Source organism: Cherax quadricarinatus, chromosome 30 (genome assembly GCF_038502225.1).
Source record: "Cherax quadricarinatus isolate ZL_2023a chromosome 30, ASM3850222v1, whole genome shotgun sequence".
Classification (NCBI taxonomy): Eukaryota; Metazoa; Arthropoda; class Malacostraca; order Decapoda; family Parastacidae; genus Cherax; species Cherax quadricarinatus.
This window is the reverse complement of record NC_091321.1, coordinates 24,847,817-24,875,165: the sequence shown is the minus strand read 5'-3', so window position 1 is coordinate 24,875,165 and position 27,349 is coordinate 24,847,817. Positions and strand designations below refer to the sequence as shown.

Sequence of the window (27,349 nt, the reverse complement as noted above, 5' to 3'; positions counted from 1 at the left end):
ACCTACTCCTAGGTTGAGGGACTGATTACCTCATCTTCTGTACATAGTTCTACTGTCTTCAAGTTATGTCCAAGAATTTGTATTGATAAAGCCACTGGATGGCGAAACGTCTACAATAAAGATACCCAGATGTTGCACATGTGTCTTAATTTCATCTTGTCGGTATTATATACCATTCTTACACAATTTTTAAAGTGCAGCATGCCAAAGCCCCTTGTATGCAGAGCATTATGGGCAGGCTTAAAATTAACTTAAGATTAACTAAGCAATGATATATTCAGTGGTACAAAAATTATTGTAAAACAGATAACAATTTAGTACAAATGAGTATTACAAAGACAGGTCATATGGTCATTTACTGTGTTGCTGTGTAATCAGTAGAATGGAGTATTCTGTTAGTTAATGAAGTTAAATAGTAACAAAGTTTGATTGGGTCACAGGTTGACATTTATGAGATACAATAATGAGATAAATATGAGATACAATTATTCAGTATTTTAGTTGTGGGTGAGTAAGTGATTTTTGAGAAGAGACTTGAATTTAAAAACAGTGTTTCTTTTATATTCACAGGTAATAAATTCCAGATTTTAGGGCCTTTTATGTGCATTGAGTTTTTGCATAGCGTGAGATGGACACGAGAAACATGGTCATGTGTTCTGTTGAGGTTGGTAAGGAGATGTTTGAGGGGAGGGTTTATGTCAGAGTTAAGTGTTCTATGTATGTAGTAGGTGCAGTAATAAGTATGGATGTTTTGTATTTAACGGGCTTGTTTTGGTAGCGGGGTGTGAATGATACGTCTCCGGAGGCTTCTTTGTTTATTGTTAAGTCGTTGTGGGTACACAGGCTTGTGTGTTGTGCCCATGGCCCGGGAGGGCCATGCCCACGAGAGAGAGCTGGGAGGCCTTGTGTCTTGCTGCTAGGCCGCTGTGTGAGTGAGGGAGAGGCATGGGCCGGCAGGCTGGCGTGCCTACCTAGAGGCCTGGCTACAGAGGGCAGCACCTGAGTGGCACGAAATATGAACTAAGCTGGCTGACAGCATGGGCTGTCTGTGCAGACAGTACAGGCTGTCTACATATTGTGAGTAGGTTTAGAGTTTTGAATATTGGTGGAGTGTGCTGTCTGTAGTGGGAATTTGTTATCATTCTGACTGCAGCCTTTTGTTGGGTGATAATAATTAATATGTCAGTGATGTCAGCTAAAACTGTATACCTTGTACATGTACTTGTAGAAATGAAGATCATCATCATCATCATCATCATCATCATCATCATCATCATCATCATCATCATCATCATCATCATCATCATCATCATCATCATCATCATCATCATCATCATCATCATCATCATCATCATCATCATCATCACCACCACCACCACCACCACCTACACACGGCTTGGTACAATGTCCCGTGGCTTGGTTAGCAACGCTCTCGAATCACACACTTAGTACCTGTGGTTCGATCCCCGATACGGGTGGAAATATTGGGCATGTTTCCTAACACGTGGTGGCCCGTTCACCAAGCAATAAGTAGGTATCTGGGTGTTAGGCGACTGGTGTGGGGTCGCATCCTGGGGGACAAGATTGAAGGACTACAATGGAAATAAGACACAATCCCTCGATGACGCACTGACTTTCTTGGGTTATCCTGAGTGGCTCACCCTCCGGGTTAAAAATCCCAACAAATCTTATCTTAGGGGTGAGACGGCAGGTTCCTGGATTGAATTTAATTAATGATGTGATTGCTGTTAGCTAATCAGGTCACCAATCACGATAGTACACCTCTTATAAATATATATATATATATATATATATATATATATATATATATATATATATATATATATATATATATATATATATATATATATATATATATATATATATATATAAATCTTACTCATATCTCCTATTATTAATTTAATTAATTTCAATAAATATAAAAGAACGCTTGTATTGAAATGTGCCACTTACAGCTAGGCTTTAAACAATAAGATATTAGAAGGATCCCCAGTGGAAATTAGTCACTATTGGGTTATCCTAGGTAATTTGCACATGTTACTATGTGTGATAATTGTACTTGTGTGCCTATATCTAAATTAACTTACTTAATATGCACTGTGGTGCAATTTAACTACCCAAATATTGCCAGCAACTTAAAGAATATAAAGGCAGACTACCGTAACTAACAATGCACAAAGGTGCCTAGTTAATGGACCAAGTTGGACCAAAACGTCGTCATTAAGTTTCATTCTCTTTCGTGTGGGTTATTTGTGTATATTTCTAGCAACTTGCTAACAGTTGCATGGTTATTATGACCCCAGTCTATCATCAACCAATCAGAAGCCAGGACTAGCTATACCCTGGATTGTGATTGGTAGAGCTTGGCCCAGGCTGGATCAATGATCGACCTCCTGAGTGTAAACATTGTCCTATGCCGGAGAAAGTGACCGCCGCCTGTTGAAGGTGTTATTTTTGCACCCGTAGCTGAGGTAAAGTAACTCTAGTGTTGTTAAAGTGAATGAGGTGATGTAGGCTGTGTTGAGGATGACGGTGAGGCATGGAGGGTGAGGGGGAAAGGAGGCAGTGAGGTGATAAATGTGAACAAGGCTGGACGCCATTATCAGGTGCTAGACGCGTGAACAGCACCAGCTGGCGCAAGGCTGAGGCAACATAATGGCACTCTTAGCTAGTCTCAGTAGCTGAGCTTGGCTGATGCAACATGATGCTACTCGCAGCTAGCTTCAGTAGCTGAGTAGGACAACCTGATCTGTGAGGGAAGGCTGTGTTACGTGTGGCAGTTTTGGCCACCTCTGGCAGACTCGACACGGATTTACCACCCTGCCTCGCCTCTCCTCCCAATATGAGGTAAAGTTTCTCTCCAGAGCACTCTTAGTTTGATATACTACTGACTTTATGGACGGTTATCGTATGGTATTGTGGCTTAGTGCCTGGTGAAGTTAGTGTTGGGTGTTACTGTGGGGGAGAGGATGTTGGGAGTCACAATGTGGGTGGAAGGTTAGTGGGAATCTCACTGTGAGATTCTCACTGTGAGATTCTCACTGTGAGATTCTCACTGTGAGATTCTCACTGTGAGATTCTCACTGTGAGATTCCCACTGTGAGATTCCCACTGTGAGATTCTCACTGTGAGATTCTCACTGTGAGATTCTCACTGTGAGATTCTCACTGTGAGATTCTCACTGTGAGATTCTCACTGTGAGATTCTCACTGTGAGATTCTCACTGTGAGATTCTCACTGTGAGATTCTCACTGAGATTCTCACTGTGAGATTCTCACTGTGAGATTCTCACTGTGAGATTCTCACTGTGAGATTCCCACTGTGAGATTCCCACTGTGAGATTCTCACTGTGAGATTCCCACTGTGAGATTCTCACTGTGAGATTCTCACTTTGAGATTCTCACTGTGAGATTCTCACTGTGATATTCCCACAGATTCCCACTGTGAGATTCTCACTGTGAGATTCTCACTGTGAGATTCTCACTGTGAGATTCTCACTGTGAGATTCCCACTGTGAGATTCCCACTGAGATTCCCACTGAGATTCCCACTGTGAGATTCTCACTGAGATTCCCACTGAGATTCTCACTGAGATTCCCACTGTGAGATTCTCACTGAGATTCCCACTGTGAGATTCTCACTGAGATTCCCACTGTGAGATTCTCACTGAGATTCCCACTGTGAGATTCTCACTGAGATTCCCACTGTGAGATTCTCACTGAGATTCCCACTGTGAGATTCTCACTGAGATTCCCACTGAGATTCCCACTGTGAGATTCCCACTGTGAGATTCCCACTGTGAGATTCCCACTGTGAGATTCCCACTGTGAGATTCCCACTGTGAGATTCCCACTGAGATTCCCACTGTGAGATTCCCACTGTGAGATTCCCACTGTGAGATTCCCACTGTGAGATTCCCACTGAGATTCCCACTGTGAGATTCCCACAGAGATTCCCACTGTGAGATTCTCACTGAGATTCTCACTGAGATTCTCACTGAGATTCCCACTGAGATTCCCACTGAAATTCCCACTGTGAGATTCCCACTGTGAGATTCCCTCTGTGGGCAGAGGGTGGTAGAAGTTGCACTGTGGATGGAAGGTTAGTGGAAATCTCACTGTGGGTAGAGGGTGGTGGGAATCTCGCTGTGGGTGGAGGGTGGTGGGAGTCACTGTGGGGTGGAAGGTGGTGAGACTCGCACAGCATACAAGGATGGTGACACTGGGTGGAAGGATGGTGGATGTCTCACTGTAGGTAGAAGATGGCGAGTCTCAGTAAGGGTGGAAGGTAGTGGATGTCTCATAGTGGATAGTGAAGGTTTTGAATAAATTTTCTAGAAAACTGACAAGTTTTTTTTTTAACAGCTTTTTGATCTCTATGCTTCATCCAACTGTACAAAAGTATAAGTTTTTATTCTGACAAAGGTTATCTTTCCTCTTTGAGACATATTCACATTCTGAAGCAATTTGGAAACTTATTTTCTTCGTCTGTACACTCATCTGTGTTTTTTCTATATTTGATTTTTTAAGATTTCTCAGAGGTATATATTTTACAGACTTTGTAAGCTTCTGTATTCAGGTTTTCCAAGCACTAGTGAGGGTTTAGGGTGCTCATGACTGTTTCTCAGAGTTTGTCTGATAATTCTTTCTTAATTTTGTCCCAAACAATTACAGTGGACCCCCGCATAGCGAACTTAATCCGTGCAAGAGGGCTGGTCGTTATGCGAAATGTTCGCTATGCGAATTAATTTTCCCCATAAGAAATAATGGAAATAAAATTAATCCGTGCAAGACACCCAAAAGTATGAAAAAAATTTTTTTTTACCACAAAAAAATGTTAATTTTAGTACACACAAACTGAAAAAGGCATGCACAATTACATGACACTTACTTTTATTGAAGATCTGGTGATGATTGATGGGATGGGAGGAGGGGAGAGAGAGTGTTAGTGTTTAGAAGGGGAATCCCCTTCCATTAGGACTTGAGGTAGCAAGTCCTTTTCTGGGGTTACTTCCCTTCTTCTTTTAATGCCACTAGGACCAGCTTCAGAGTCACTGGACTTCTTTCGCACAACATATCTGTCCATAGTGGCCTGTACCTCTCGTTCCTTTATGATTTGTCTAAAGTGGTTCACAACAGTGTCATTGTAACAGTCACCAGCACGGCTTGCAATAGCTGTGTGAGGGTGATTTTCATCAAAAAAGGTTTGCACTTCAAGCCATTTTGTACAGATTTCCTTAATCTTTGAAGTAGGCAATTCCTTCAATTTCTCTCTCCCCTCCTTTGAACCAGTTTCCCCAGGTCTGGCCTCTTGCTCTTGAAGTTGATCTATCAGCTCATCAGTGGTTAGTTCTTCATTGTCCTCCTCCACCAACTCTTCCACATCCTCCCCACTAACCTCCAACCCCAAGGACTTCCCCAATTCCACAATTGATTCCTCAACTGGTATACTACTCCTCTCAGGGTTAGCCTCAAACCCTTCAAAATCCCTTTTGTCTACACATTCTGGCCACAGTTTCTTCCAAGCAGAGTTCAAGGTTCTCTTAGTCACTCCCTCCCAAGCCTTACCTATAAGGTTTACACAATTGAGGATATTAAAGTGATCCTTCCAAAACTCTTTTAGAGTCAATCGAGTGTCTGTGGTCACTTCAAAGCACTTTTGAAACAGAGCTTTTGTGTACAGTTTCTTGAAGTTGGAAATGACCTGCTGGTCCATGGGCTGCAGGAGAGGAGTGGTATTAGGAGGCAAAAACTTCACCTTAATGAAGCTCATGTCCCCATAAAGTCGCTCTGCCACATCTGTAGGATGACCAGGGGCATTGTCTAACACCAGGAGGCACTTAAGGTCTAATTTCTTTTCAGTTAGGTAATCTTTCACATTGGGGGCAAATGCATGGTGTAACCAGTTATAGAAAAATTCCCTAGTGACCCATGCCTTACTGTTTGCCCTCCACAGCACACACAAATTATCCTTGAGGACATTCTTTTGCCTGAACGCTCTGGGAGTTTCAGAGTGATACACTAATAAAGGCTTAACTTTGCAATCACCACTAGCATTGGCACACATCAACAAAGTAAGCCTGTCTTTCATAGGCTTATGTCCTGGGAGTGCCTTTTCCTCCTGAGTAATGTAGGTCCTGCTTGGCATTTTCTTCCAGAACAGGCCTGTTTCATCACAATTAAACACTTGTTCAGGTTCCAGTCCTTCAGTTTCTATGTACTCCTTGAATTCATGCACATATTTTTCAGCCGCTTTGTGGTCCGAACTGGCAGCCTCACCATGCCGTATCACACTATGGATGCCACTACGCTTCTTAAATCTCTCAAACCAACCTTTGCTGGCCTTAAATTCACTCACATCATCACTAGTTGCAGGCATTTTTTTAATTAAATCGTCATGCAACTTCCTAGCCTTTTCACATATGATCGCTTGAGAGACGCTATCTCCTGCTAGCTGTTTTTCATTTATCCACACCAATAAGAGTCTCTCAACATCTTCCATCACTTGCGATCTTTGTTTCGAAAACACAGTTAAACCTTTGGCAACAACAGCTTCCTTGATTGCCGTTTTCTTGCCCACAATAGAAGCGATGGTTGATTTTGGTTTCTTGTACAACCTGACCAGGTCGGTGATACGTACTCCACTTTCATACTTATCAATGATCTCTTTCTTCATTTCAATGGGTATTCTTACCCTTTGAGGTGTAGGGTTGGCACTAGAAGCTTTCTTGGGGCCCATGGTCACTTATTTTCCACAAACAGCACCGAAAACACTGTAATAATACGAAATATTCCGAGTGTATGCTTGAATGTTACCGCGGAGGCTGGCTGGTAAACAATGGGACGGGCGGCACATGTGAGGCTGGCTGAGGGCGCAGATTGGACGCGTCTCGGACGAAGTTCGCTGAGCGGGTTTTTGTCCACTATGCGGGGCAAAATTTTAGCGAACAAAGCGTTCGCTATGCGGATTGTTCGCTATGCAAGGCGTTCGCTATGCGGGGGTCCACTGTATATTATTGTTGAAGTTAAATTTAAAGAACATCTCTTCTCGTATACTATTTCTGGAGTTTTCCACCCCTTGATTTATACTTCTATGATGTGGTGATCAGAGCACTGTAGAAAACCTTAAGTTGCAAAGAAGATTCAATGTGAAACTATGCCTATTAGAAGGAAATAGGAGGTAATTGAGATGCTGAAGGGTGGTGCACTCGTCATGGAGACAGCACAAGTGTTTGGTGTTTTAAAATCGACAGTGTGGTCAATTTATGACAATGAGGTGAAGATGAGGGATTGTGCAATGAGTAATCCTCTCAGTGTCTCACTGAAAAGAATGAGGAATATGTTATTACAGTTAAATAAAAATGGAAAATAAGTGTGTGGACCAAAAAACAAAAGCAAGCAAAGTGCCATATTATTGGGGAAAGAGTTGTATCATACTATAAAACAGTGTATGAGGAGGAAGGACAGCCCAAAAACCTGGTTTGAAGTTAAGTTCAGTTACAAATAAAGTACTGTATCAATGTTACCATTTTTCAGCTACACATACTCTTTCTTTTAATTGTGTAAACCTCTTTAGAGTTTGTGCTGTATTTCATAGAATGTTCATTGACAAAATTGGGTAATATTTTTTTTTTAATAGTAAAAAAAATTGTTTCAGTTTCTGGAATTCTGAGGAATGCAACTTGATTTTTTCCTACATGTTTTTCAGTCCATAAGTTGTGAAAATTATTGGTAGCAAAGTTTTCAGGAATGTAACCTGCATGAATTATGAATGTCCACTGAATATTGTTCTTGTGATATGTGTGTGTGTGTCTGATTAGTTCTTCATTATTCATGAAAATCAAATCCATTGCATTTAATTTTTAGTGGGTTCTATAATCTGTTGGCTCAAAGGAAACATTTCACAAAGCCTCATTAGTATGTATCTGTTCAGCTGATGTGCTTCCCAGAACTATTTCTAGTACAATGCTGTAATTTACCATCTTCCATTTAAAATTTGGGAGTGGGAAACTGAAATCTTTGAGAAGGATAATATGTGATGTAGGATTCTCAAGGTTTTCCTATCTGTTCCATGAACTCAGGCATTGCTGATGGTGGCTTATATACAAAGATAATCACTAGATTCTTGTTCTCCACCTTAGTATCCAGTATTTCTACTGGATCATTTTTTTTTTATTTCAGCAGTCTGTGCAACAAACTATGCCTATCACTTAGAGACCTACTCCTCCCTGTAACCTGTTCTCTCAATAACATCTATACAAATTTTAATTCATCATATCTCCCTGTCCAAAATGTGTACATGTATATCTTGTGTATTTTTTTGAACACTCCCAACAGTGCACTTGTTTGTTTATAATCCCAGAATATTAGCAAAGGGAAGGAGGATTACCATTTGTGATGTTTGGGTTCTGTATAGTTTTATTAATACCTCTGGTGGTGTTCCATCCTGTAGTAAGCCTCTGTGTACATGTTCCCAGTCTCTCCAGTCCTGGCAGTGCAAGCTGATGTGTGTGTGGTCTTGGTGTGTAATATACTGATATGATGTGTTGTCTGTACATGTATATCTGCTGTTTTTTTTCTTGTACTTCTTTGTTGGTTTCTCTGGTATATTTCTTTCCTAAACACAATATCTTGTGCATTGTCTCCCTTCTCTTGATGTATATTTTTTATACCACTGGGTGCTCTTCACCTGGCTCTTATGCAGCTTAGCTGATAACCTTTCCTGGCCTTTAATGATGACTGATGGATCTCAGGGCAAAAATATCTATCATACATTCATTACCAAATGCAAAGTTATCAGAAACATTACTGGGACAAGTGTAGAAGTCTTGAAGAGGAAACTAGATAAGTATCTCCACCAATCACCTTAAACCATTAGTAACCCAGCAAAAAGCTGCTATGCAAATGATCACCAACTCCTGTGCCAGACAACACACCCCTCTGCTCTTCAAGAGTTTGAACTTACTTAAAATACATAATATGCACTCATATTACTGTGCCAACTATATATATAGAACATTAAACTCCAATATAATTCCTCCTCTCAACCTTCTCCTTGATGTCTACAACAGAACACAAGCAAAACACAAGGCACAAAATTGTCTTCTACATCCCTTGTGTCCATCTCACCCTGTGCAGAAATGCAGTGCACATAAAGGGCCCTGAGATCTGGAATTTATTGCCCAAACCAGCAAAAAATCCCCTGTATGCTAATCAGTTTAGGGCTATAATTAAAAAAAATCGCCTCTTCTCCCAAACTTATCGTAGAACCAGTTTGAAACTATTCAAGAAAGCCCAATTAACTTAACACAAAATTAATTTAAGTACGCATTAATACACACTTAAAATTATACGTATTATTGCAAATTGTACTAATTGCAATGTTTTTTTGCAACCCCTATACTATAAATTTTATTAATTATAAAATATTTGTTACCCATCTGTTTTTATTAATGTATAATGAAAATTCACCACTCCATAACCTGTCTGGTTTTATGTCGTATGTAAGTGTATGCCCGAAATGCTCAGGCATGCTAGTGGCTTTCTTAGTGCTTAGCAATATTTTACTACATGTCAACTACATATTGTATACTATGAAAAGAAAGAAATTTTTAAATTTGAATGTACCTGATGTACCAGGCTGTGATGGATATGTGGGTCAATGGGTCATCAGCAGCATCAGTCTTGTTGACTAGGCAAGCACCAGACAAGCCTGGCTCAGGGTCAGGCTTTGGGAGTAGAAAAACTCTTGAAACTACTCATTTGTCCTGTATGGGACAAATGCAGGAGTCATTGGATTTAATCTGATACTCCAGAAAACAACCAGACACTTGCTGTGGACAAAATCCAGAATTATGAGCTTTTGTTCATTTTGTCCGATGCTTCCAACATTTGTGGGGCCAATTCTTTTTTCATTGAAATTGACAAAATCGGTTAATGAGTACTACAGCTTTATGTATCGGACTAGGGATGTGCCACAGTTTTGGTATTGGTATTGGCCACTTTTACAGTATCAGTATTGGTGAAAAAAATGGCCAATACCAGCAGGTACTTTTTAACCCTTTCAGGGTTTCGGACGTACTAGTACGGCTTACGCACCAGGGTTTTTGACGCAGTAGTACGCCTAAATTCTAGCGCCCTCAAATCTAGCGAGAGAAAGCTGGTAGGCCTACATATGAAAGAATGGGTCTATGTGGTCAGTGTGCGGAGTATAGAAAAAATCCTGCAGCAAACAGTGCGTAATGAGAAAAAAAACTTTGTGTTTTTGGATTAAAACAGCGACTTTGCACTGTATTTTTGTATGGTATTTATTGTTGTACAGTGGACCCCCGCATACCGATGGCATCACATAACGATTAATCCGCATACCGCTTGCTTTAATCGCAAAAATTTTGCCTCGCATACCGCTTAAAAACCCGCTCACCGATTTTCGTCCGAGACGCGTCCAATGTGCGGCCTGAGCCACGCTCACATGTTCCGCCGGTGGCATTGTTTACCAGCCAGCCTCCGTGGTAACATCCAAGCATACAATCGGAATATTTCGTATTATTAGTGTTTTCGGTGCTTTTTCTGGAAAATAAGTGACCATGGGCCCCAAGAAAGCTTCTAGTGCCAACCCTACAGCAATAAGGGTGAGAATTACAATAGAGATGAAGAAAAAGATCATTGATAAGTATGAAAGTGGAGTGCGTGTCTCCGAGCTGGCCAGGTTGTATAATAAACCCCAATCAACCATCGCTACTATTGGTGGTACAGCTGCTGCTCCTGCACTGTCAGCTGCTGCTGCTGCTGTAGCATCGTCTGCTGCTGCTGTAACATCGTCTGTTGCTGCTGTAGCATCGTCTGTTGCTGCTGTACCACCGTCAGCTGCTGCTGCTGCTGTAGCATCGTCTGCTGCTGCTGTAACATCGTCTGTTGCTGCTGTAGCATCGTCTGTTGCTGCTGTACCACCGTCAGCTGCTGCTGTAGCATCGTCTGCTGCTGCTGTAACATCGTCTGATGCTGCTGTAGCATCGTCTGTTGCTGCTGTACCACCGTCAGCTGCTGCTGCTGCTGTAGCATCGTCTGCTGCTGCTGTAGCATCGTCTGTTGCTGCTGTACCACCGTCAGCTGCTGCTGCTGCTGTAGCATCGTCTGCTGCTGCTGTAGCATCGTCTGCTGCTGCTGTAGCATCGTCTGTTGCTGCTGTACCACCGTCAGCTGCTGCTGCTGCTGTAGCATCGTCTGCTGCTGCTGTAGCATCGTCTGTTGCTGCTGTACCACCGTCAGCTGGTGCTGCTGCTGTAGCACCGTTGTTGGTGTGGCTTATTGAGAATACCAAGAAACAATTAACCCCAGAGGATTTGCCACCCAGGATAACCCAAAAAAGTCAGTGTCATCGAAGACTGTCTAACTTATTTCCATTGGGGTCCTTAATCTTGTCTCCCAGGATGCAACCCACCCAAGTCGACTAACACCCAGGTGAACAGGGAAAAATGCCTGGAACTAGTGCTCATATTGGTGAATTTAAAGCCAGCAAAGGTTGGTTTGAGAGATTTAAGAATCGTAGTGGCATACACAGTGTGATAAGGCCTGTTCTGGAAGAAAATGCCAAACAGGACCTACAGTACTCAGGAGGAAAAGGCACTCCCAGGACACAGTGTCTCATCAGTCATTGCTGCATCTTCAATAAAGGTGTCATTTATTCTTCATTTAGTAGACTAGTACATGCACAATATATACTGTGCATGTACTACTCTACTATTGTGCATGTATCCTTCTCTTTGTGTGTGGGAAAATGTATATTTCATGTGGTAAAATTTTTTTTTTCATACTTTTGGGTGTCTTGCACGGATTAATTTGATTTCCATTATTTCTTATGGGGAAAATTCATTCGCATACCGATTATTTCGCATAACAATGACCCCTCTTGCACGGATTAAAATCGGTATGCGGGGGTCCACTGTATTCTAGTTTTCCTGTTCTCATTTTATAGAATGGAAGACATATTACAGAAATTGAGATGATTTTGACTGGTTTTACTATGATAAGTACAGTGGACCCCCGGTTAACGATATTTTTTCAATCCAGAAGTATGTTCAGGTGCCAGTACTGACCGAATTTGTTCCCATAAGGAATATTGTGAAGTAGATTAGTCCATTTCAGACCTCCAAACATACACGTACAAACGCACTTATTTAAATACACTTACATAATTGGTCGCATTCGGAGGTGATCGTTATGCGGGGGTCCACTGTATCTTGAAATTGAGCTCAAAGTAGCAGAAATGTTCTATTTTTACCAAAGTTCAAAAGTAAACAAATGCTAAGCGTCCAATACACGTCAACTGGCGAGTCTAATATTCGTTCACAAGTGTGCCGATATTATTTATACCATTTCTACACTAATGCAGTAGTCTGCATAACAGTAAATCTTCTATTTTTTGTTAGAATAAAAATTCAAAGTGGAAAGCAAAAGAATGTAAGAGGGGCGTGGGGACGTGACTAATGAACAGAGGAAATATTAGTGCCAGGAATGTCTTTCTTGTTTATTCTGGACCCTATTTGGAAATTGGCATCTTTTGAAATTTGTGTGAAATTGGCAAAATTGCTAAATTTTGACCACTGTATTGGATAGTTGAAATCAGTAAATGGGTGGTTTCTTGTACTCATTCGATAGAAAAAAATGGAGTTCTAGCTAAATAGTTATGATTTTTGTCGAGTAGTACACTGGAATTGGCCGAAAATAGGGCTCAAAGTGGGCAAAATCGCTGATGCGTAAACATCGTTGTGACCACTAACTTCGCGAGAAGATAATTCCATAAGCTTTCCGTCAAATTTCATACTTTTGGTGTCATTATGATCGGGAAAAGATTCTCTATCATTTCACAAGAAAAAATAATTTTTTTTTTTTTTGAAATTTGGGCGACCCTGAGAACAAGTCTGGGAGAGGGCCTGGGGACCCTGAAAGGGCTAAAATACAGTGGTACCTTGGGATATGAACTTATTTCGTTCCAGAAGGCTGCTCGAGTGCTGATACCGAACGAATTTGTTCCCATAAGGAATAATGTAAATTAGATTAAACCGTTTCAGACCCCCAGAAATACACTCACAAAAGCACTTACATAATTGTTCTAGTTTTGAGCTGTTTGTATCCCGAGGTACCACTGTATTAATAATATGCATGCTTAAAAATATTAACGTCAGCACTCTACATCACGATTGTGAGGGTTGCTCATGCATGCACTGTCAAAAAGTGTCTTTGACATCTAGTAGCTAACATAATAGGCCAAGTAATGATTAATGACGTTATCATCTTTGAGAAATTATTTAATATTTAACCTTCATGTATTTAAGTACAGTGGACCCCCGATATTCGATGGCATCGGTATTCGATAAATCCGGTATTTGATGCATTATATCGCAAAAATTTTGCCTCGGTATCCGATCGAAAACCCGGTATTTGATGCAATTCGTACGAGACGTGTCCACGTGTGGCCTGAACTGCCCCGTGTGTGCCAGTGTTTACAAGCCAGCCAGTGTGCGCGCATCTAAGGATACATTCGGTACATTCCACATTACTGTATCATGTTTTTGGTGCTTGTTTCTGCAAAATAAGTCACCATGGGCCCCAAGAAAGCTTCTAGTGCCAACCCTTCGAGAAAAAAGGTGCTAATGACTATTGAAATGAAGAAAGAGATAATTGCAAAGTACGAAAGTGGAGTGCGTGTGTCGGAGCTGGTCAGGTTGTATAGTAAACCCCAATCAACCATCTCTACTATAGTGACCAGGAAAATGGCAATCAAGGAAGCTGTTCTTGCAAAAGGTGCAACTGTGATTACGAAACAGTGACCGCAAGTGTTAGAAAATGTTGAGAGACTGTTATTGGTGTGGATAAATGAAAAACAGATAGCAGGAGATAGCATCTCTCAAGCGATCATTTGTGAAAAGGCTAGGCAGTTGCATGACGATTTGGTAAAGAAATTGCCTGCAACTAGTGCTGATGTGAGTGAATTTAAGGCCAGCAAAGGTTGGTTTGAAAAATTTAAGAATCGTAGTGGCATACATAGTGTGATTAGGCATGGTGAGGCTGCCAGTTCGGACAAAAAGCAGCTGAAAAATATGTGAAGGAATTCAAGGATTACATAGACAGTGAAGACTTGAAACTTGAACAAGTGTTTAATTGCGACAAAACAGGCCTGTTTTGGAAGAAAATGCCAAGCAGGACCTACATTACTCAGGAGGAAAAGGCACTCCCTATGAAAGACAGGCTTACTCTGTTGATGTGTGCCAATGCTAGTGGTGATTGCAAAGTGAAGCCTTTATTGGTGTATCACTCTGAAACTCCCAGAGTGTTCAGGAAAAACAATGTCCTCAAGGCTAATTTGTGTGTGCTGTGGAGGGCAAACAGTAAGGCATGGGTCACTAGGGACTTTTTCTATGACTGGTTACACCATGCATTTGCCCCCACTGTGAAAAATTACCTAATTGAAAAGAAATTAGACCTTAAGTGCCTCCTGGTATTAAACAATGCCCCTGGTCATCCTACAGACTTAGCAGAGCGACTTTCTGGGGACAGGAGCTTCATTAAGGTCAAGTTTTTGCCTCCTAATACCACTCCTCTTCTGCAGCCTATGGACCAGCAGGTCATTTCCAACTTCAAGAAACTGTACACAAAAGCTATGTTTCAAAAGTGCTTTGTAGTGACCACAGAAACTCAACTGACTCTAAAAGAGTTTTGGAAGGATCACTTTAATATCCTCAATTGTATAAACCTTATAGGTATGGCTTGGGAGGGAGTGACTAAGAGGACCTTGAACTCTGCTTGGAAAAAACTGTGGCCAGAATGTGTAGACAAAAGAGATTTTGAAGGATTTGAGGCTAACCCTGAGAAGCCTATGCCAGTTGAGGAATCCATTGTGGCACTGGGGAAATCCTTGGGGTTGGAGTTTAGTGGGGAGGATGTGAAAGAGTTGGTGGAGGAGGACAATGAAGAACTAACCACCGATGAGCTGCTAGATCATCTTCAACAGCAAGAGGCCACACCTGAGGAAACTGCTTCGGAGGAGGGGATAGAGAAATTGAAGAAGTTGCCTACTTCAAAGATTAAGGAAATGTGTGGAATGTGGCTTAAAGTGCAAACCTTTTTTGATGACAATCACCCTAACACAGCTATTTCAAGCTGTGCTGGTGACTATTACACTGACAATGTTGTGAAACACTTTAGGAATGTCATAAAGGAACGGGAGGTACAGGCCACTATGGACAGATATGTTGTGCGACAGAAGTCCAGTGACTCAAGCTGGCCCTAGTGGCATTAAAAGAAAGGAAGTAACCCTGGAAAAGGACTTGCTACCTCAAGTCCTAATGGAAGGGGATTCCCCTTCTAAACACTAACACCTCTCCTCTCCTCCCATCCCATCAATCATCACCAGATCTTCATTAAAGGTAAGTGTAAATTATTCTATTGTTATTGTTGTTATTGTAATTATTCTATTGCATTAAACTTAATATTTCATGTGGTAAAATTTTTTTTTCGGGTGTCTCTTGCACGGATTAATTTGATTTCCATTATTTCTTATGAGGAAAATTGATTTGCTTTTCGATATTTTCGGTATTCGATGAGCTCTCAGGAATGGATTAATATCAAATACCGGGGGTCCATTGTATATCGAACATAGTGAGTATAATTTAAAAAAGTATAAAGTATCGGTATCTGCTGAAAATTGGACATTGGTATCGGCAAAAATTTTGATGTTGTCCCTGTATTATATTGATAAAGCCACTGTATGGTGTCTTAAACAATAGTTACCTAGATGTTGCACATGTCTAATTCATCATGAGTTTTTTTATTTAGCCATTTTAAGGAATTGTAAATACAGTACTTTAGGTATACGTACAGTCATACCTCGCCCTGCATCATTAATTGGTTAATGTAAACTGGATGGAATGCCTTAAAATGATGACACACTGTACAACTAGCGTAAATAACTTCAGAAAGAATATAACTGTTTCTAAACCTTAAAGAACACTAAAAACACATTTTAGTCTTTCTTTTTTTTTAGAATAAACACAGATAAAAAATTATGTTACAGTAGATCATTGTTTAACACGGTTTTGTCTTGCATGTTTTTGTTATAGCATGATTGAAGAATTGTGGCAGGTTTTTGTTTAACACTTCATAAAATTAGTTTAACATGGTTGCGTGATTTGAAAAAATTTTGAGAGCGCGGTCGCCTGTCGGGCGGGATGGTTTGTGGGTTAGTGGATTACACCATTGTGTCAACAGGGGAGACCTATTGCCATCCCCTTGCCTCCCTAAGCCACCCACCCACACCACCCTCATCAAGTGTTTAATGCTCACGAGACAAATGTTTTTTGGAAAAAAAATGCCAACATGAACTTATACCAGTCAGCAAGAGAAAAGTGCACTGGACTTCAAGATAGCAAAGGATTACTTCACCTTGCTGCTTTGCAGTAATGTGGCAAGTGATTTCAAGTGTAAGCCCATGGTTATTTACTGCTCTAAGAATGCTTGTGCTTTGAAAGGTGTAGATAAAAACACCTTACAAGTAATTTGGAGGTCAAACCAGTCAGCATGGTTGACAGGAAATATTAATTGACTGGTTTAAACATCTCTTTATTCCTGAAGTCAAGTTTTACCTGCACAGCAAGAACCTTGCATTCAAGGCTCTCATCATTCTTGATAATTCCTGTACTCGTCCACAAGCTTTGCTAGATGTGACCCCACATGTAAAAGTTGTATTTTTACCTCCAAATACATCTCTAATACAACCACTGGTTTGAGGAGTTATTAAGTGATTCAAGTGTAACTACACAAAAAAAGTTATGAAAAACTAGTTGTATCAGTGGACTCCAACCTGGCAGTACCAAGCTTGTGGAATAAATTTAACATTGCAGATACCATCAGCTATGCTAGAAGTGCATGGAATGAAATGCCCCAATCAACATTAAATGTAGGCTGGGGAAAGTTATGGCTTTCTGTAGTTAATTCTTTCACTGGTTTTCCCTTGCTTGAGAGTCAGGTTCAGGAAATTGTTCAGCTGGCAAGGAGATTACCAGGTGATGGTTTTTAAGATATGAATGAAGATGTGGATGAGCTCTTAGAAGATGATGATGATAATGAGGACAGGAGTCCAGAGGAAATGTTGGCAGAGTTCGATGCACAGATACAAGGGAGGGAGATAACAGAAGAAGATGTAGAAGAACCTGAAGAAAAACAGTTAACATTACAGCAGTTACATGAGCACTCCCATGTTGCTGCTAATCTAGCAGACTTTTTCACTGTAGGGGACCTGGAGTTTACCTGGAGAGAGTTCCGGGGGTCAACGCCCCCGCGGCCCGGTCTGTGACCAGGCCTCCTGGTGGATCAGAGCCTGATCAATCAGGCTGTTGCTGCTAGCTGCACGCAAACCAACGTACAAGCCACAGCCCGGCTGGTCAGGAACCGACTTTAGGTGCTTGTCCAGTGCCAGCTTGAAGGACCTTGACAAATCTAGGAGCAGTGCCTTGAAACGGGGTTTAGACCAGCTGATGATACCTTACCATCAGCTGTATAATGTACTGCAGGGTAAAAGAGCCCAGAGATCCATTACAGAATTTATGCACACTCCAATACAACCATTGACTTCAGTACCAGAACCTCTACCATCCACTTCTGCCGACAACCAACAACCATCCACCTCAGCCCAGTAGGGCTACACCATCCGTATCCCCACTCTTCACAATCATCATCACCCACAATTTAAGGTAAGAAATACTATTATTTCTATTGCATATGTAGTCTTAAGCAGTAATATATCACAACAGTGCACTACAATTACATATTCACTTTTATTTTGTAAGATCTAGAGATCTAAAAAAAAAAAGTTGTTTGGGTTTTTGGGGGCTCCCAGGAACGTAACCCTATAAGTTCTTCAGTTTGTCTAACACGGTTTTGTCTTACACGGCATTTTTAGGAACATAACTACCGTGTTAAACGACGGTCTACTGTATTTACCTTGTGATTTGCCCTTAAAAATGCCTTAAGTATGATGAAAAACACATTACAATTAGCGTAAACAACACGCTTTTAATCATACTTATCTTCCATCGTAACCATGTTACACTTGGAATCACTAGCGCTATCCTTCTTAGGACCCATGGCTAGCACGCACAATAAGGGAATAATCACAAAAATATCAGCAATAAGCAAAACAAGCACACGATTTCACCATGGGCAAAAATGCGTGTGGCATCGTCCTAGTTTTGAATAAGAACCAGCAGCAGCAACACCACCACAGATTTTTGTTTACAATTTTTCAGTGTAAATATTTTAATGCATATGTATACATTTTAATGAGTTCTTATTGTATTTTAAATTTTTTTTTTTTAGCTTCTTTTGTTGTTAATTTTTATGTTTTTTATTTTAAATACATATATTTTTAAGGAAAAATATATTTTACAGTGTACATGTAGATCCTTTTGTTGTGACGTAGGTGATGTTACTGAGTGACGTAAAGTCAGATGTAATGATGTTCACTGAACTGAAATTTACTCTAGAAAAGTTGTGTAAAGGTGAATTTGTTGTGAGCCGAAATGACATAAAACGGGGTATGACTGCATGTGTTACACATTCTACCAGTCTTTCTTACATATTTTTATGGAGGAGGCCAAAGAGCTTAGAAGGTTATCATAAAAAAAATGTTCATTCTTAATGTCTTTATATAATGAAATACTGACATAGACTAGCAGTGCTTCATTAGATTGCCTTTAAGTGATTAAGCCAGAACTAGTTAATTATTTTTTTGCTAAAAAATATTTGTCATTTCAGCACCTGCATGCATTGTTTGCTGCCAACACGGGTGCTGTACAAGGCTAGTCGTGCAGCTTGTGGAATTGGTGGAGCACACATATCACAGGTCAGGGATGGTGTGTACCAGTTCCTTTGGATCAACCCAGACTCTTCATTTCACACCGTCTCCTTGGGAAAAAGTCATTACTCAACATACCCCCATACTCCTGGGGCATGTCACCACTTTGGCAATGACAGCTCCCAGAGAACAGAGACATCGCAGAATGCTGTAGTTAAAGAGGAGGCTTCCAAAAAGTTTGAGAATGTAAAGTTACAGCTCTCTTCTGTTAACCCTATAATTAATGAATTATCAGAGATGAATTCCAAACGTAATAGAGACTTATTGTCTCCTGTGCGACCTTTGCCACAGAAGAGGATCAAAAGTGGTTCGTCATCCTCAAAGAAATTCAGTGAATCTGCAGTCTTGGACTATATCCCACTCCCACCTAGTCCACAAGAAAAAGATGAATTGGGAGATTTCTTTGTTATTGACACCAGACCCTCTGAAGTGAATTTCCCTGAGACAAATAGGAACAAGTGTAACAGTGAAAAATCTAAGAAAGATGCCAAGGTTGTGAATGGAAAGAAGTCTAGTAGTAATAAAAAGGATTCAGTGGGGGGTGAAAGCAGTGGTGGATGTTCTGGTACTGGAACCAAATATAACAAGAAAGTGATAGTGTCATGTGATAATGATGTTCTTTATATTCCTTCAACCTCTAAGTTTTGTGAAGGTAAATTACACGGTAAGCGGAACAACAACAGAACTAAAAAAAGAACTAAAGTCCTTGATAAAAATTATGAAGGCAGTTCTGCCAGAACCTCAGGAAAAAATGACATTGATATATTGTTTGAAGTACCCGGTAAAAGTGATCTTGATGATGTCATGGTATTGTGCACTATTGTAACACCTGATAAAAGCCAAGATCATGTGCTTTCACCAGGAAAATCTCTTGTTCCAGATAATCAGACAAGGAAGTGCCATACAAGCACGAGACAGCAGCTGAAGACAAAACTAAGAGATATACAGCCAGATGAAGTGATTTCTGTCCCTTCCAATTTAGAAATAAAAGGGGGAAAGACAGTACCAGATTACAAAAATAGGGATGTCAGTTCTGGCATTCAGAAGGTGGATGTGGTTGACCCTGATGTTCTGGAGATAGAGGCTCTTCCAGCTTCATCCAGCAAAACATCTGTTGATGTGGAGGTTATTGATGTTTTTGCCTCTGATGAAGACAAATGCAGTACTGACTCTTCTGATCATGAAGAGAGAAACATAGATGTCAGTACTTCAGAATTTGTATCTTTACAAAAATTACGAGTTAAGGACTTGCAAAATACAGTAATAGACATTAGTGATGAAGTACTAAAGTTCCGAAGGGAACTAGAACAGCTGAGAAAGTGGGAGATGACAGGTCTTGGGAGGGAGATTCTCTCTTCAAGGAACATGAAGCCATCTGATACCATGTTTACAATTATGTCTTACAATGTGTTGGCTCAGGCTCTGTTGACAGATAACATGTTGCTGTATTCATCTTGTAATGATGAACATCTCTCATGGGAATACAGATGGGCATTGCTGCAACATGAGATTACGGACCTGGACCCAGATGTGCTTTTGTTACAAGAAGTTCAGGCCTCTCATTATCACAGCCATTATCTCCCATGGTTTACATTCCAGGGCTATGATTCCTTGTACAAAAAGAGAACAGGTACAAAGGCTGATGGTTGTGCCATATTCTTCAAAAAGAGTAAATTCTCTTTGATAGAATCCAGTAGTATTGAGTACCTTCAGCCAGAAGCTTTAAATATCTTAGACCGTGACAATGTTGGCCTTATAGCAAAACTTTCACCGGTATTGCAGCCAGATGCACCAGCATTGTGTGTTGCAACAACACATCTGTTGTACAACAAAAAAAGGCATGATGTCAAGTTGGCCCAGATAATACTGTTCCTGTCAGAAATAGACAGACTATGCTATGAGGGTGAGGAAGGGGGTAGGCCAAAGTATTGCCCTGTAATAGTGACTGGAGATTTTAATGCTGAACCGCACAGTGCTTTAATACAATTCTTGAAAGATGGCCGGTTACAATATGAGGGCCTAGCTCGTAAGACTCTTACCAGACATGGCGCTTTTGGTGAATTACTTGGGCCAGAACTTTTTCCCCCATCTCTTGGTCTCACAGATCGCTGTCAGCATGCAGTGTTAGCACAAAGTCGTTACTTGGAACAATCACGGGGACCCATCTTTTCTTTGGCAGACAAGCGAAAACTAGAGGAATCACTAATACATTTATATCATTCAGATCGCCAGTCTCAACCCCCAAAAAATTTAAGATCCACCTGCATAGGTCCAACACCCTCAGGATGGTTTTCTCATGGATTCAACTTTCACTCTGTTTACCGTCACTACTTGAGCCGTTTGGGCAGAGCCCCTGAAGCCACCACTAACCATAATGGCTGGACATCAGTGGACTACATGCTATACTCTCGTAGTTATTCTTCTTCCTTACATAGGCCCATTGAAGGAAATCTTAAGTTACTGGCACGTTATGGGCTGCTGTCAGGCCCAGAAGCTGATAGGTTTGCACCACTACCTTCAGCAGTGTGTCCGTCAGACCACTTTCCCCTTGCTGCTCAGTTTTTGCTGCGAAGATAGCTTTTAATGCTAAATATTATTTAATAAATGAAATTGGGAACCAAAATAAAATATCAAGTATTTTTTCATTGTAATTTATTCAAGATTTGTTATATACATTTTCATGTACAAGAATATATTTAAGTATGAAAAGAGTGTAGACAGGTAATGTACAGTTAGTTCAGCCACAGCTTGCTTATGTACAAAATATATTGTAAATAGATCTTATCTTAAAAAAGATAGTAAAGATATCACTTTTGTAATGGTGTGTACCGAATGAAAGACATTGATGTTTAGTGCTATAAGCCACAGGACTTGCTTTATAATTTTTCTATTCCTTGGTAATATATGTGGAGGTCCCAGGGTTGGTGTTTTTTGTCCTATTTACATATTTTAACCCCTCATAGGAGGTTTTTTGATGTGGGGCTTTTGATCCAAAGAATTGGGATTTTTTTCTTATCCTTCCTTGGACTGTACCTGTTTACCTGCCATTTTCCAGGTGCTGTGAGACCCCTCCAGGTTTAATGCTTCTCCCAAAATATGATGATAATCATATGTCCTAAGCAACATCTGCATTATCTGCACTACTTTTATTTCACTTACTTTATACGACATTATTTGTTTAGTTGGTTATCAATGGCAGTAAGTTGTAACAGTTTTTTCTGCCGAAAATAAGATGTATTTTTGTATAATTATGAAATATGTGTAAATTATAAGGATTTAGGCCAGTTGATAAGACAATTTAACTATACATTATTTTTCAAGAGCTTTTACCCAGTATGATATGTATTTGGGCCTCCAGAAGATTTGCTTCCCCGCTCCCTTTTCGTGCCCTTCTGGATTAAATTGGCAGGCTTGGGTTAGACTGCTGAGCAGTTTTGGTGCAAAATTGTACTAGCATGAAAAATGCACATAACTTTAGTTAGCCTGACTCACAAAATCGTAATGACACGATTGCAAACAAACCATACCACAGGCGGGGATAGAACCCGCGATCAGAGACTCATTGATCACGGGTTCTATCCCCGCCCATGGTATGGTTTCTTTAGTTAGCCGTTTGCTTAGAAAGGTAGGGGGATGCAAATCTTTTGTTATCAGTTTAATTTTTGGCTCATGTTGATCATAGGCAGACATTTGTCTCAGGCTTATGTAGCTACAGAAGTTGTAGCTTGGTAAAAGATGCTGCACATCTTGCTGCTGCATTGAAAGGCTTTACAGAGCATGTGCACGCAGTTATGCGTGCGAGCGACCTCTCGCGGAACCCTAAGGTTCTGGAGAACCACGGTTGAGAAACGCTGCTCTAGAGTATGTAATGCCCAAACATACACTCTAGAATTTATAGGCTTTGCACTTAAATTTGAATACTTCTGTGTCCTTACATACACTCGAAGATTTGATGACTACCCACTCACTCCAGACTTAGTGTTTGTCTACACATTAAAAGGGATGTAATGCCTTTCCACAAACTACAGGACTTGAGGTGAGGGGCTCTTGATGCAAACTGAATAGGAACATATATGAGAAAGGAGCACAATAGCAGGCCTGCTGGCCCATGCTAGGCAGGTCTAACTCACACCCACCCACACCAGTATATGCCTCCTATTCAGGTGCTTTATGACCCTTACAGGTTTAGCACTTCCCCCTGAATGAAATAATAATTTTAATGGGTACACTCTGGGGCATGCAATATCTGTAATGATATTTGCCCTGCTGCAATAATTTTGTTGAATATTAATGCAATGTAACTTGCAATACCATTTAATACCAAAATTGTTTGAAAAGGACTTTTTTTTTTTAGGATATATTTTATTTTATTTCAAGCAGTAGTTATTAGACCCCCTGCTAGTCTTGTAGCCTGTCAGTGAGTGTATAGGTCTCGTGACCCCATACACTTCTGGGACCTTCAGCTACACTGTATGTTGTTGGTTAGCTAGACACCTCACAGCTGTTTATTGTGTAATTACTGGGTTTAGTTCCATTTTTTTGCTGTCTCACAATTATACACTTTTATTTGTAAGTGGAAAATAAGATTTTTAAATAAGGATTTAAGAAAGGAGGAGCACTGCAGCAGGCCTGCTGCCCCATGCTAGGCAGGTTCAGCACACACTCACTCATGTACTTGCCTAACCTATTTTTAAAGCTATCCAAAGTTTTCACCTCACTGATGCTACTTGTTGAGAGTTTGTTCCACTCATCCACAGTTGTATATCTTTTCAAGATTTGTTTTTTTTCGAACTTGAACCTATTGCTGCCAGTCCTGTCTTGGTTAGATATTTTTAGCATGCTTTTTATATCTCCTGTATTTATTCCTGTCTTCCATTTATACACCTCAATCATATCTCCTAATTCTACACCTTTTCAGAGAGTTCAGATTCAGTGTCCTATATCCTCATAGGAAGGATTTCTGATACATGGGATCAATCTTGTTATCCTTCTCTGTATGTTTTGCAATGCATTTATGTCCATTCTGGTCACTATTCCACCACCCTCTTGTTGACCCCATCAGTGTTGAACCTATCAGTGTGGAGTAATTTATAGCCTTGTATATGACAATTAGAAAGCATTTCTCTCTCTTTCAGGTTGACCCAGGTCTTTATTATAGCAATAATGTCTATGCTTCCTGCACATGCAATTAATCTTAGCTCATCTATCTTATTTCTAACACTTCTACTATTAGTATAGTAATCCTCTTGCTGCCCTCTACTGTCTAGTTCCCTTTTATTAGTACAGTGGACCCCCGGTTAACGATATTTTTTCACTCCAGAAGTATGTTCAGGTGCCAGTACTGACCGAATTTGTTCCCATAAGGAATATTGTGAAGTAGATTAGTCCATTTCAGACCCCCAAACATACACGTACAAACGCACTTACATAAATACACTTACATAATTGGTCGCATTCGGAGGTGATCGTTATGCGGGGGTCCACTGTAACTATATGATGAATAATGTTGAAAGTTTCCCTAAGGTGTCTTGGCAATTTTTGCTGCTTTGATCCCTTGTGCTGCTATCTGTTTCCTACACACCCATCACTCTAAAAGCTTTTAAAGTACTAGACATCTCAGCAATGGCCTCCACTACAGAGTTGGCTAAGGCTACCACCCCTGCCCCAGGGGTGGTATATACTTGTTTGCCATAGAAATTGTCCCAGTTGTCAATAAATGGGATTGCAAGTTCTTTGCAGTACTTGTTTAGCCAGCAATTTATACCAGTTGGCCTGAACATGCATTAATTTTCCACTCATAGGCAGAATGCTACATATGATTGGGACCCCTCCCTGAAACTCAATTAAATCTTTAGCTGTACTATACATAACTAGCAGCTCCTGTCTTCTGCCCTTCTCAATATTTCCATCAGCACTATGGCTTATTCCTGTTATCTGACATGATATCCAACCTGTTGACTATGACAAAAGCTCAAGGAAAACACCCTCTGTCTCACTTTTCTCTATCTGTTACAGAAAGCACAGTCAGTATGTTTTACCTGTGAATTGACATTATCCTCACTGACCAATGAAGCACATTCATCCTGGAGAACCTTCAGATTTGCCACTTGTTACTGCTGCGAACTTGCACCTCACTTATACAGTGGATCCCCGGTTAATGATATTTTTTCATTCCAGAAGTATGTTCAGGTGCCAGTACTGACCGAATTTGTTCCCATAAGGAATATTGTGAAGTAGATTAGTCCATTTCAGACCCCCAAACATACACGTACAAACGCACTTACATAAATACACTTACATAATTGGTCGCATTGGGAGGTGATCGTTAAGCGGGGGTCCACTGTAGTAACTTTTTCCCTTCACTAAATCCAACTACCTCACACTCATTGTTATACTTATCCAGGCAAATTTCCTCCTTGAAAAGTTGAACCTCCTCTTCCAATGTTTTGAACTCTTGACTCTAAAAAGAAAACTGGTGAAGCAAGCCATGGTGCTCCACTCAGACAGGTAGCAACCTCACATAAGCTATGTTCACTGGCCTCAATGAACATAGGCATAACAACTGCACCCTTACTTTCAGGATATAGATGTGTATATATTTTTATCCCAGCAAAAAGGTGTTTGAGGCTGGCTGCACACCAGCTGATTCCACACACACTAGGTCTTCCATCCCACGACAACCCTGCTGTCCATACCACCTGCACTACACTACCATCATCTCTCGGACACAACCCTACTGTTCTACTCCACCCACACTGTCCCTATCCCACAATAACCCATCATCCCTGTCCTACAAAAACCCCATCATCTCTGTCCCACAACTTTCATCATCCCTATCCCACAATAACCCCCATTATACCCATCACACAATAACCCCACCATCTACCAGTATCACTGTTGGACAGTACTAACTCCAGTAATGTTCTTGATATAAGTTAATAATTTACCAGTGGGAATAACTAATCATATGAACAAGATCTTATATAAAGTAAAATATCAAAATGATTGTGATCTCTGCAGGAATTGGTTGCAAAGTTTGGTAACAAGTACTACAATCACTGGAAGATTAAAAAAATAAGTGAGTAATGAAAAACCCAAAATGGGAAATTGATTATAGCTGCTGTAGTGCTCCCAGTGGAGATTGATTATAGCTGTTGCAGTGCCCCCAAGGGAAATTGATTAATTATAGCTGCTGCAGTGCCCCCAAGGGAGATTGATTATAATTGTTGTAGTGCCTCAGGGAGATACATTGATGCTGGTGAGGTGCACTTGATTCAAAGAATTGGCCCTATCCTTCTCTTTGGAGCAAACCTAATCATCTCTTATATCCCCAGATACTGGGAGTTGAGTTCTCTGCACCCATGAATTTTCTGTAAAATGTTCCTGTTGTTGTAAATGTGTATTTACACATCACATGTCACTGTATGCACTTCACCGTTCATCACCACCACAAGTCACTGTTCATCACCACCACAAATCACTGTTCATCACCACCACAGATCAATGTTCATCATCACCACACTTCACCATTCATCACTACCATTCACCATCACACTTCACTAGTCATCACCACACTACTACACTTCACACTTTAATATCACTGTTTTATTGCTACTACCACACTTTCCTACACTTATCACCATGCTTTACCACACTCCTTTATCACCACACTTCACTGCCATACTTAAACATCACAGCACTTCAGTACACACAACACACTTCATTCCTACACTTCACTGTACATCACACTTAAATATTACCACTACACTTTATCACACTTCACAGTAGATGCAAAAGATAAAAGAAAGAGATTGGGAAAGGGAGAGTAAATATGCAGAGCCAAGGCAGATTTCTTTTTTAAAATTTCTCTTCGATTAAGGGGGTCAGAGATATCTTCTGTATTTGCACAATGATCCAAAGATATGTTTATTGGTAGTTTTGGTTAAAACTGCATATCTATTAATAGTAATGCTGGTAGGTTTGTCTTCAGTGATTAATGTATCATAATGTGTCAGTTTCCAGTGGTTGTAGCACATTTTACCTCTGACTCTCATTCCATCATTCTTAAGTAACTGGTGAGGAAATACTTTCAAGCATCATGTGCATCTATTTTTCACAGTTTACATTTATGACTGCCTGTTCTTGATAAAAAAAAAAAAAACCCAACTTCATGATCTTATGTTATCATATCTCTTTATTTTACTGGTGCTAACCAGTGGGGCATCTTCAGTACTTTCTCTTCATAATTCAACTTGTCCAATTTGCAAGATGTCTTTGGACTTATTATTAGGTGTGGATGCAGCTACATTTATGTGATCTTTTGATAAATTATCTATAGTTATTTCCAACTTGATTGCTCTGATATTGTCAGTATAAATTCTTCATATGATCTGTTTATGCTATTTCCCTATTTTTATAAT

General features: G+C 40.3%; 1 protein-coding gene across 2 annotated transcripts; it reads left to right on the top strand.

The window, feature by feature from the left end:
- Positions 1-2,270: 2,270 nt before the first annotated feature.
- Positions 2,271-27,133, top strand: LOC128692717 (uncharacterized). Of its 2 annotated transcripts, none has more exons than XM_053782030.2 (2): positions 2,271-2,492; positions 18,830-27,133. In XM_053782030.2, exon 2 carries the CDS (start codon positions 18,837-18,839, stop codon positions 21,504-21,506), a length of 2,670 nt encoding a protein of 889 aa, XP_053638005.2. In that variant the 5' UTR covers positions 2,271-2,492; positions 18,830-18,836; the 3' UTR covers positions 21,507-27,133. The 2 variants fall into 2 exon arrangements, with proteins under 2 accessions (XP_053638005.2, XP_053638004.2); XM_053782029.2 differs by lacking the exon at positions 2,271-2,492 and adding an exon at positions 2,508-2,868.
- The last annotated feature ends 216 nt before the right edge of the window (positions 27,134-27,349 follow it).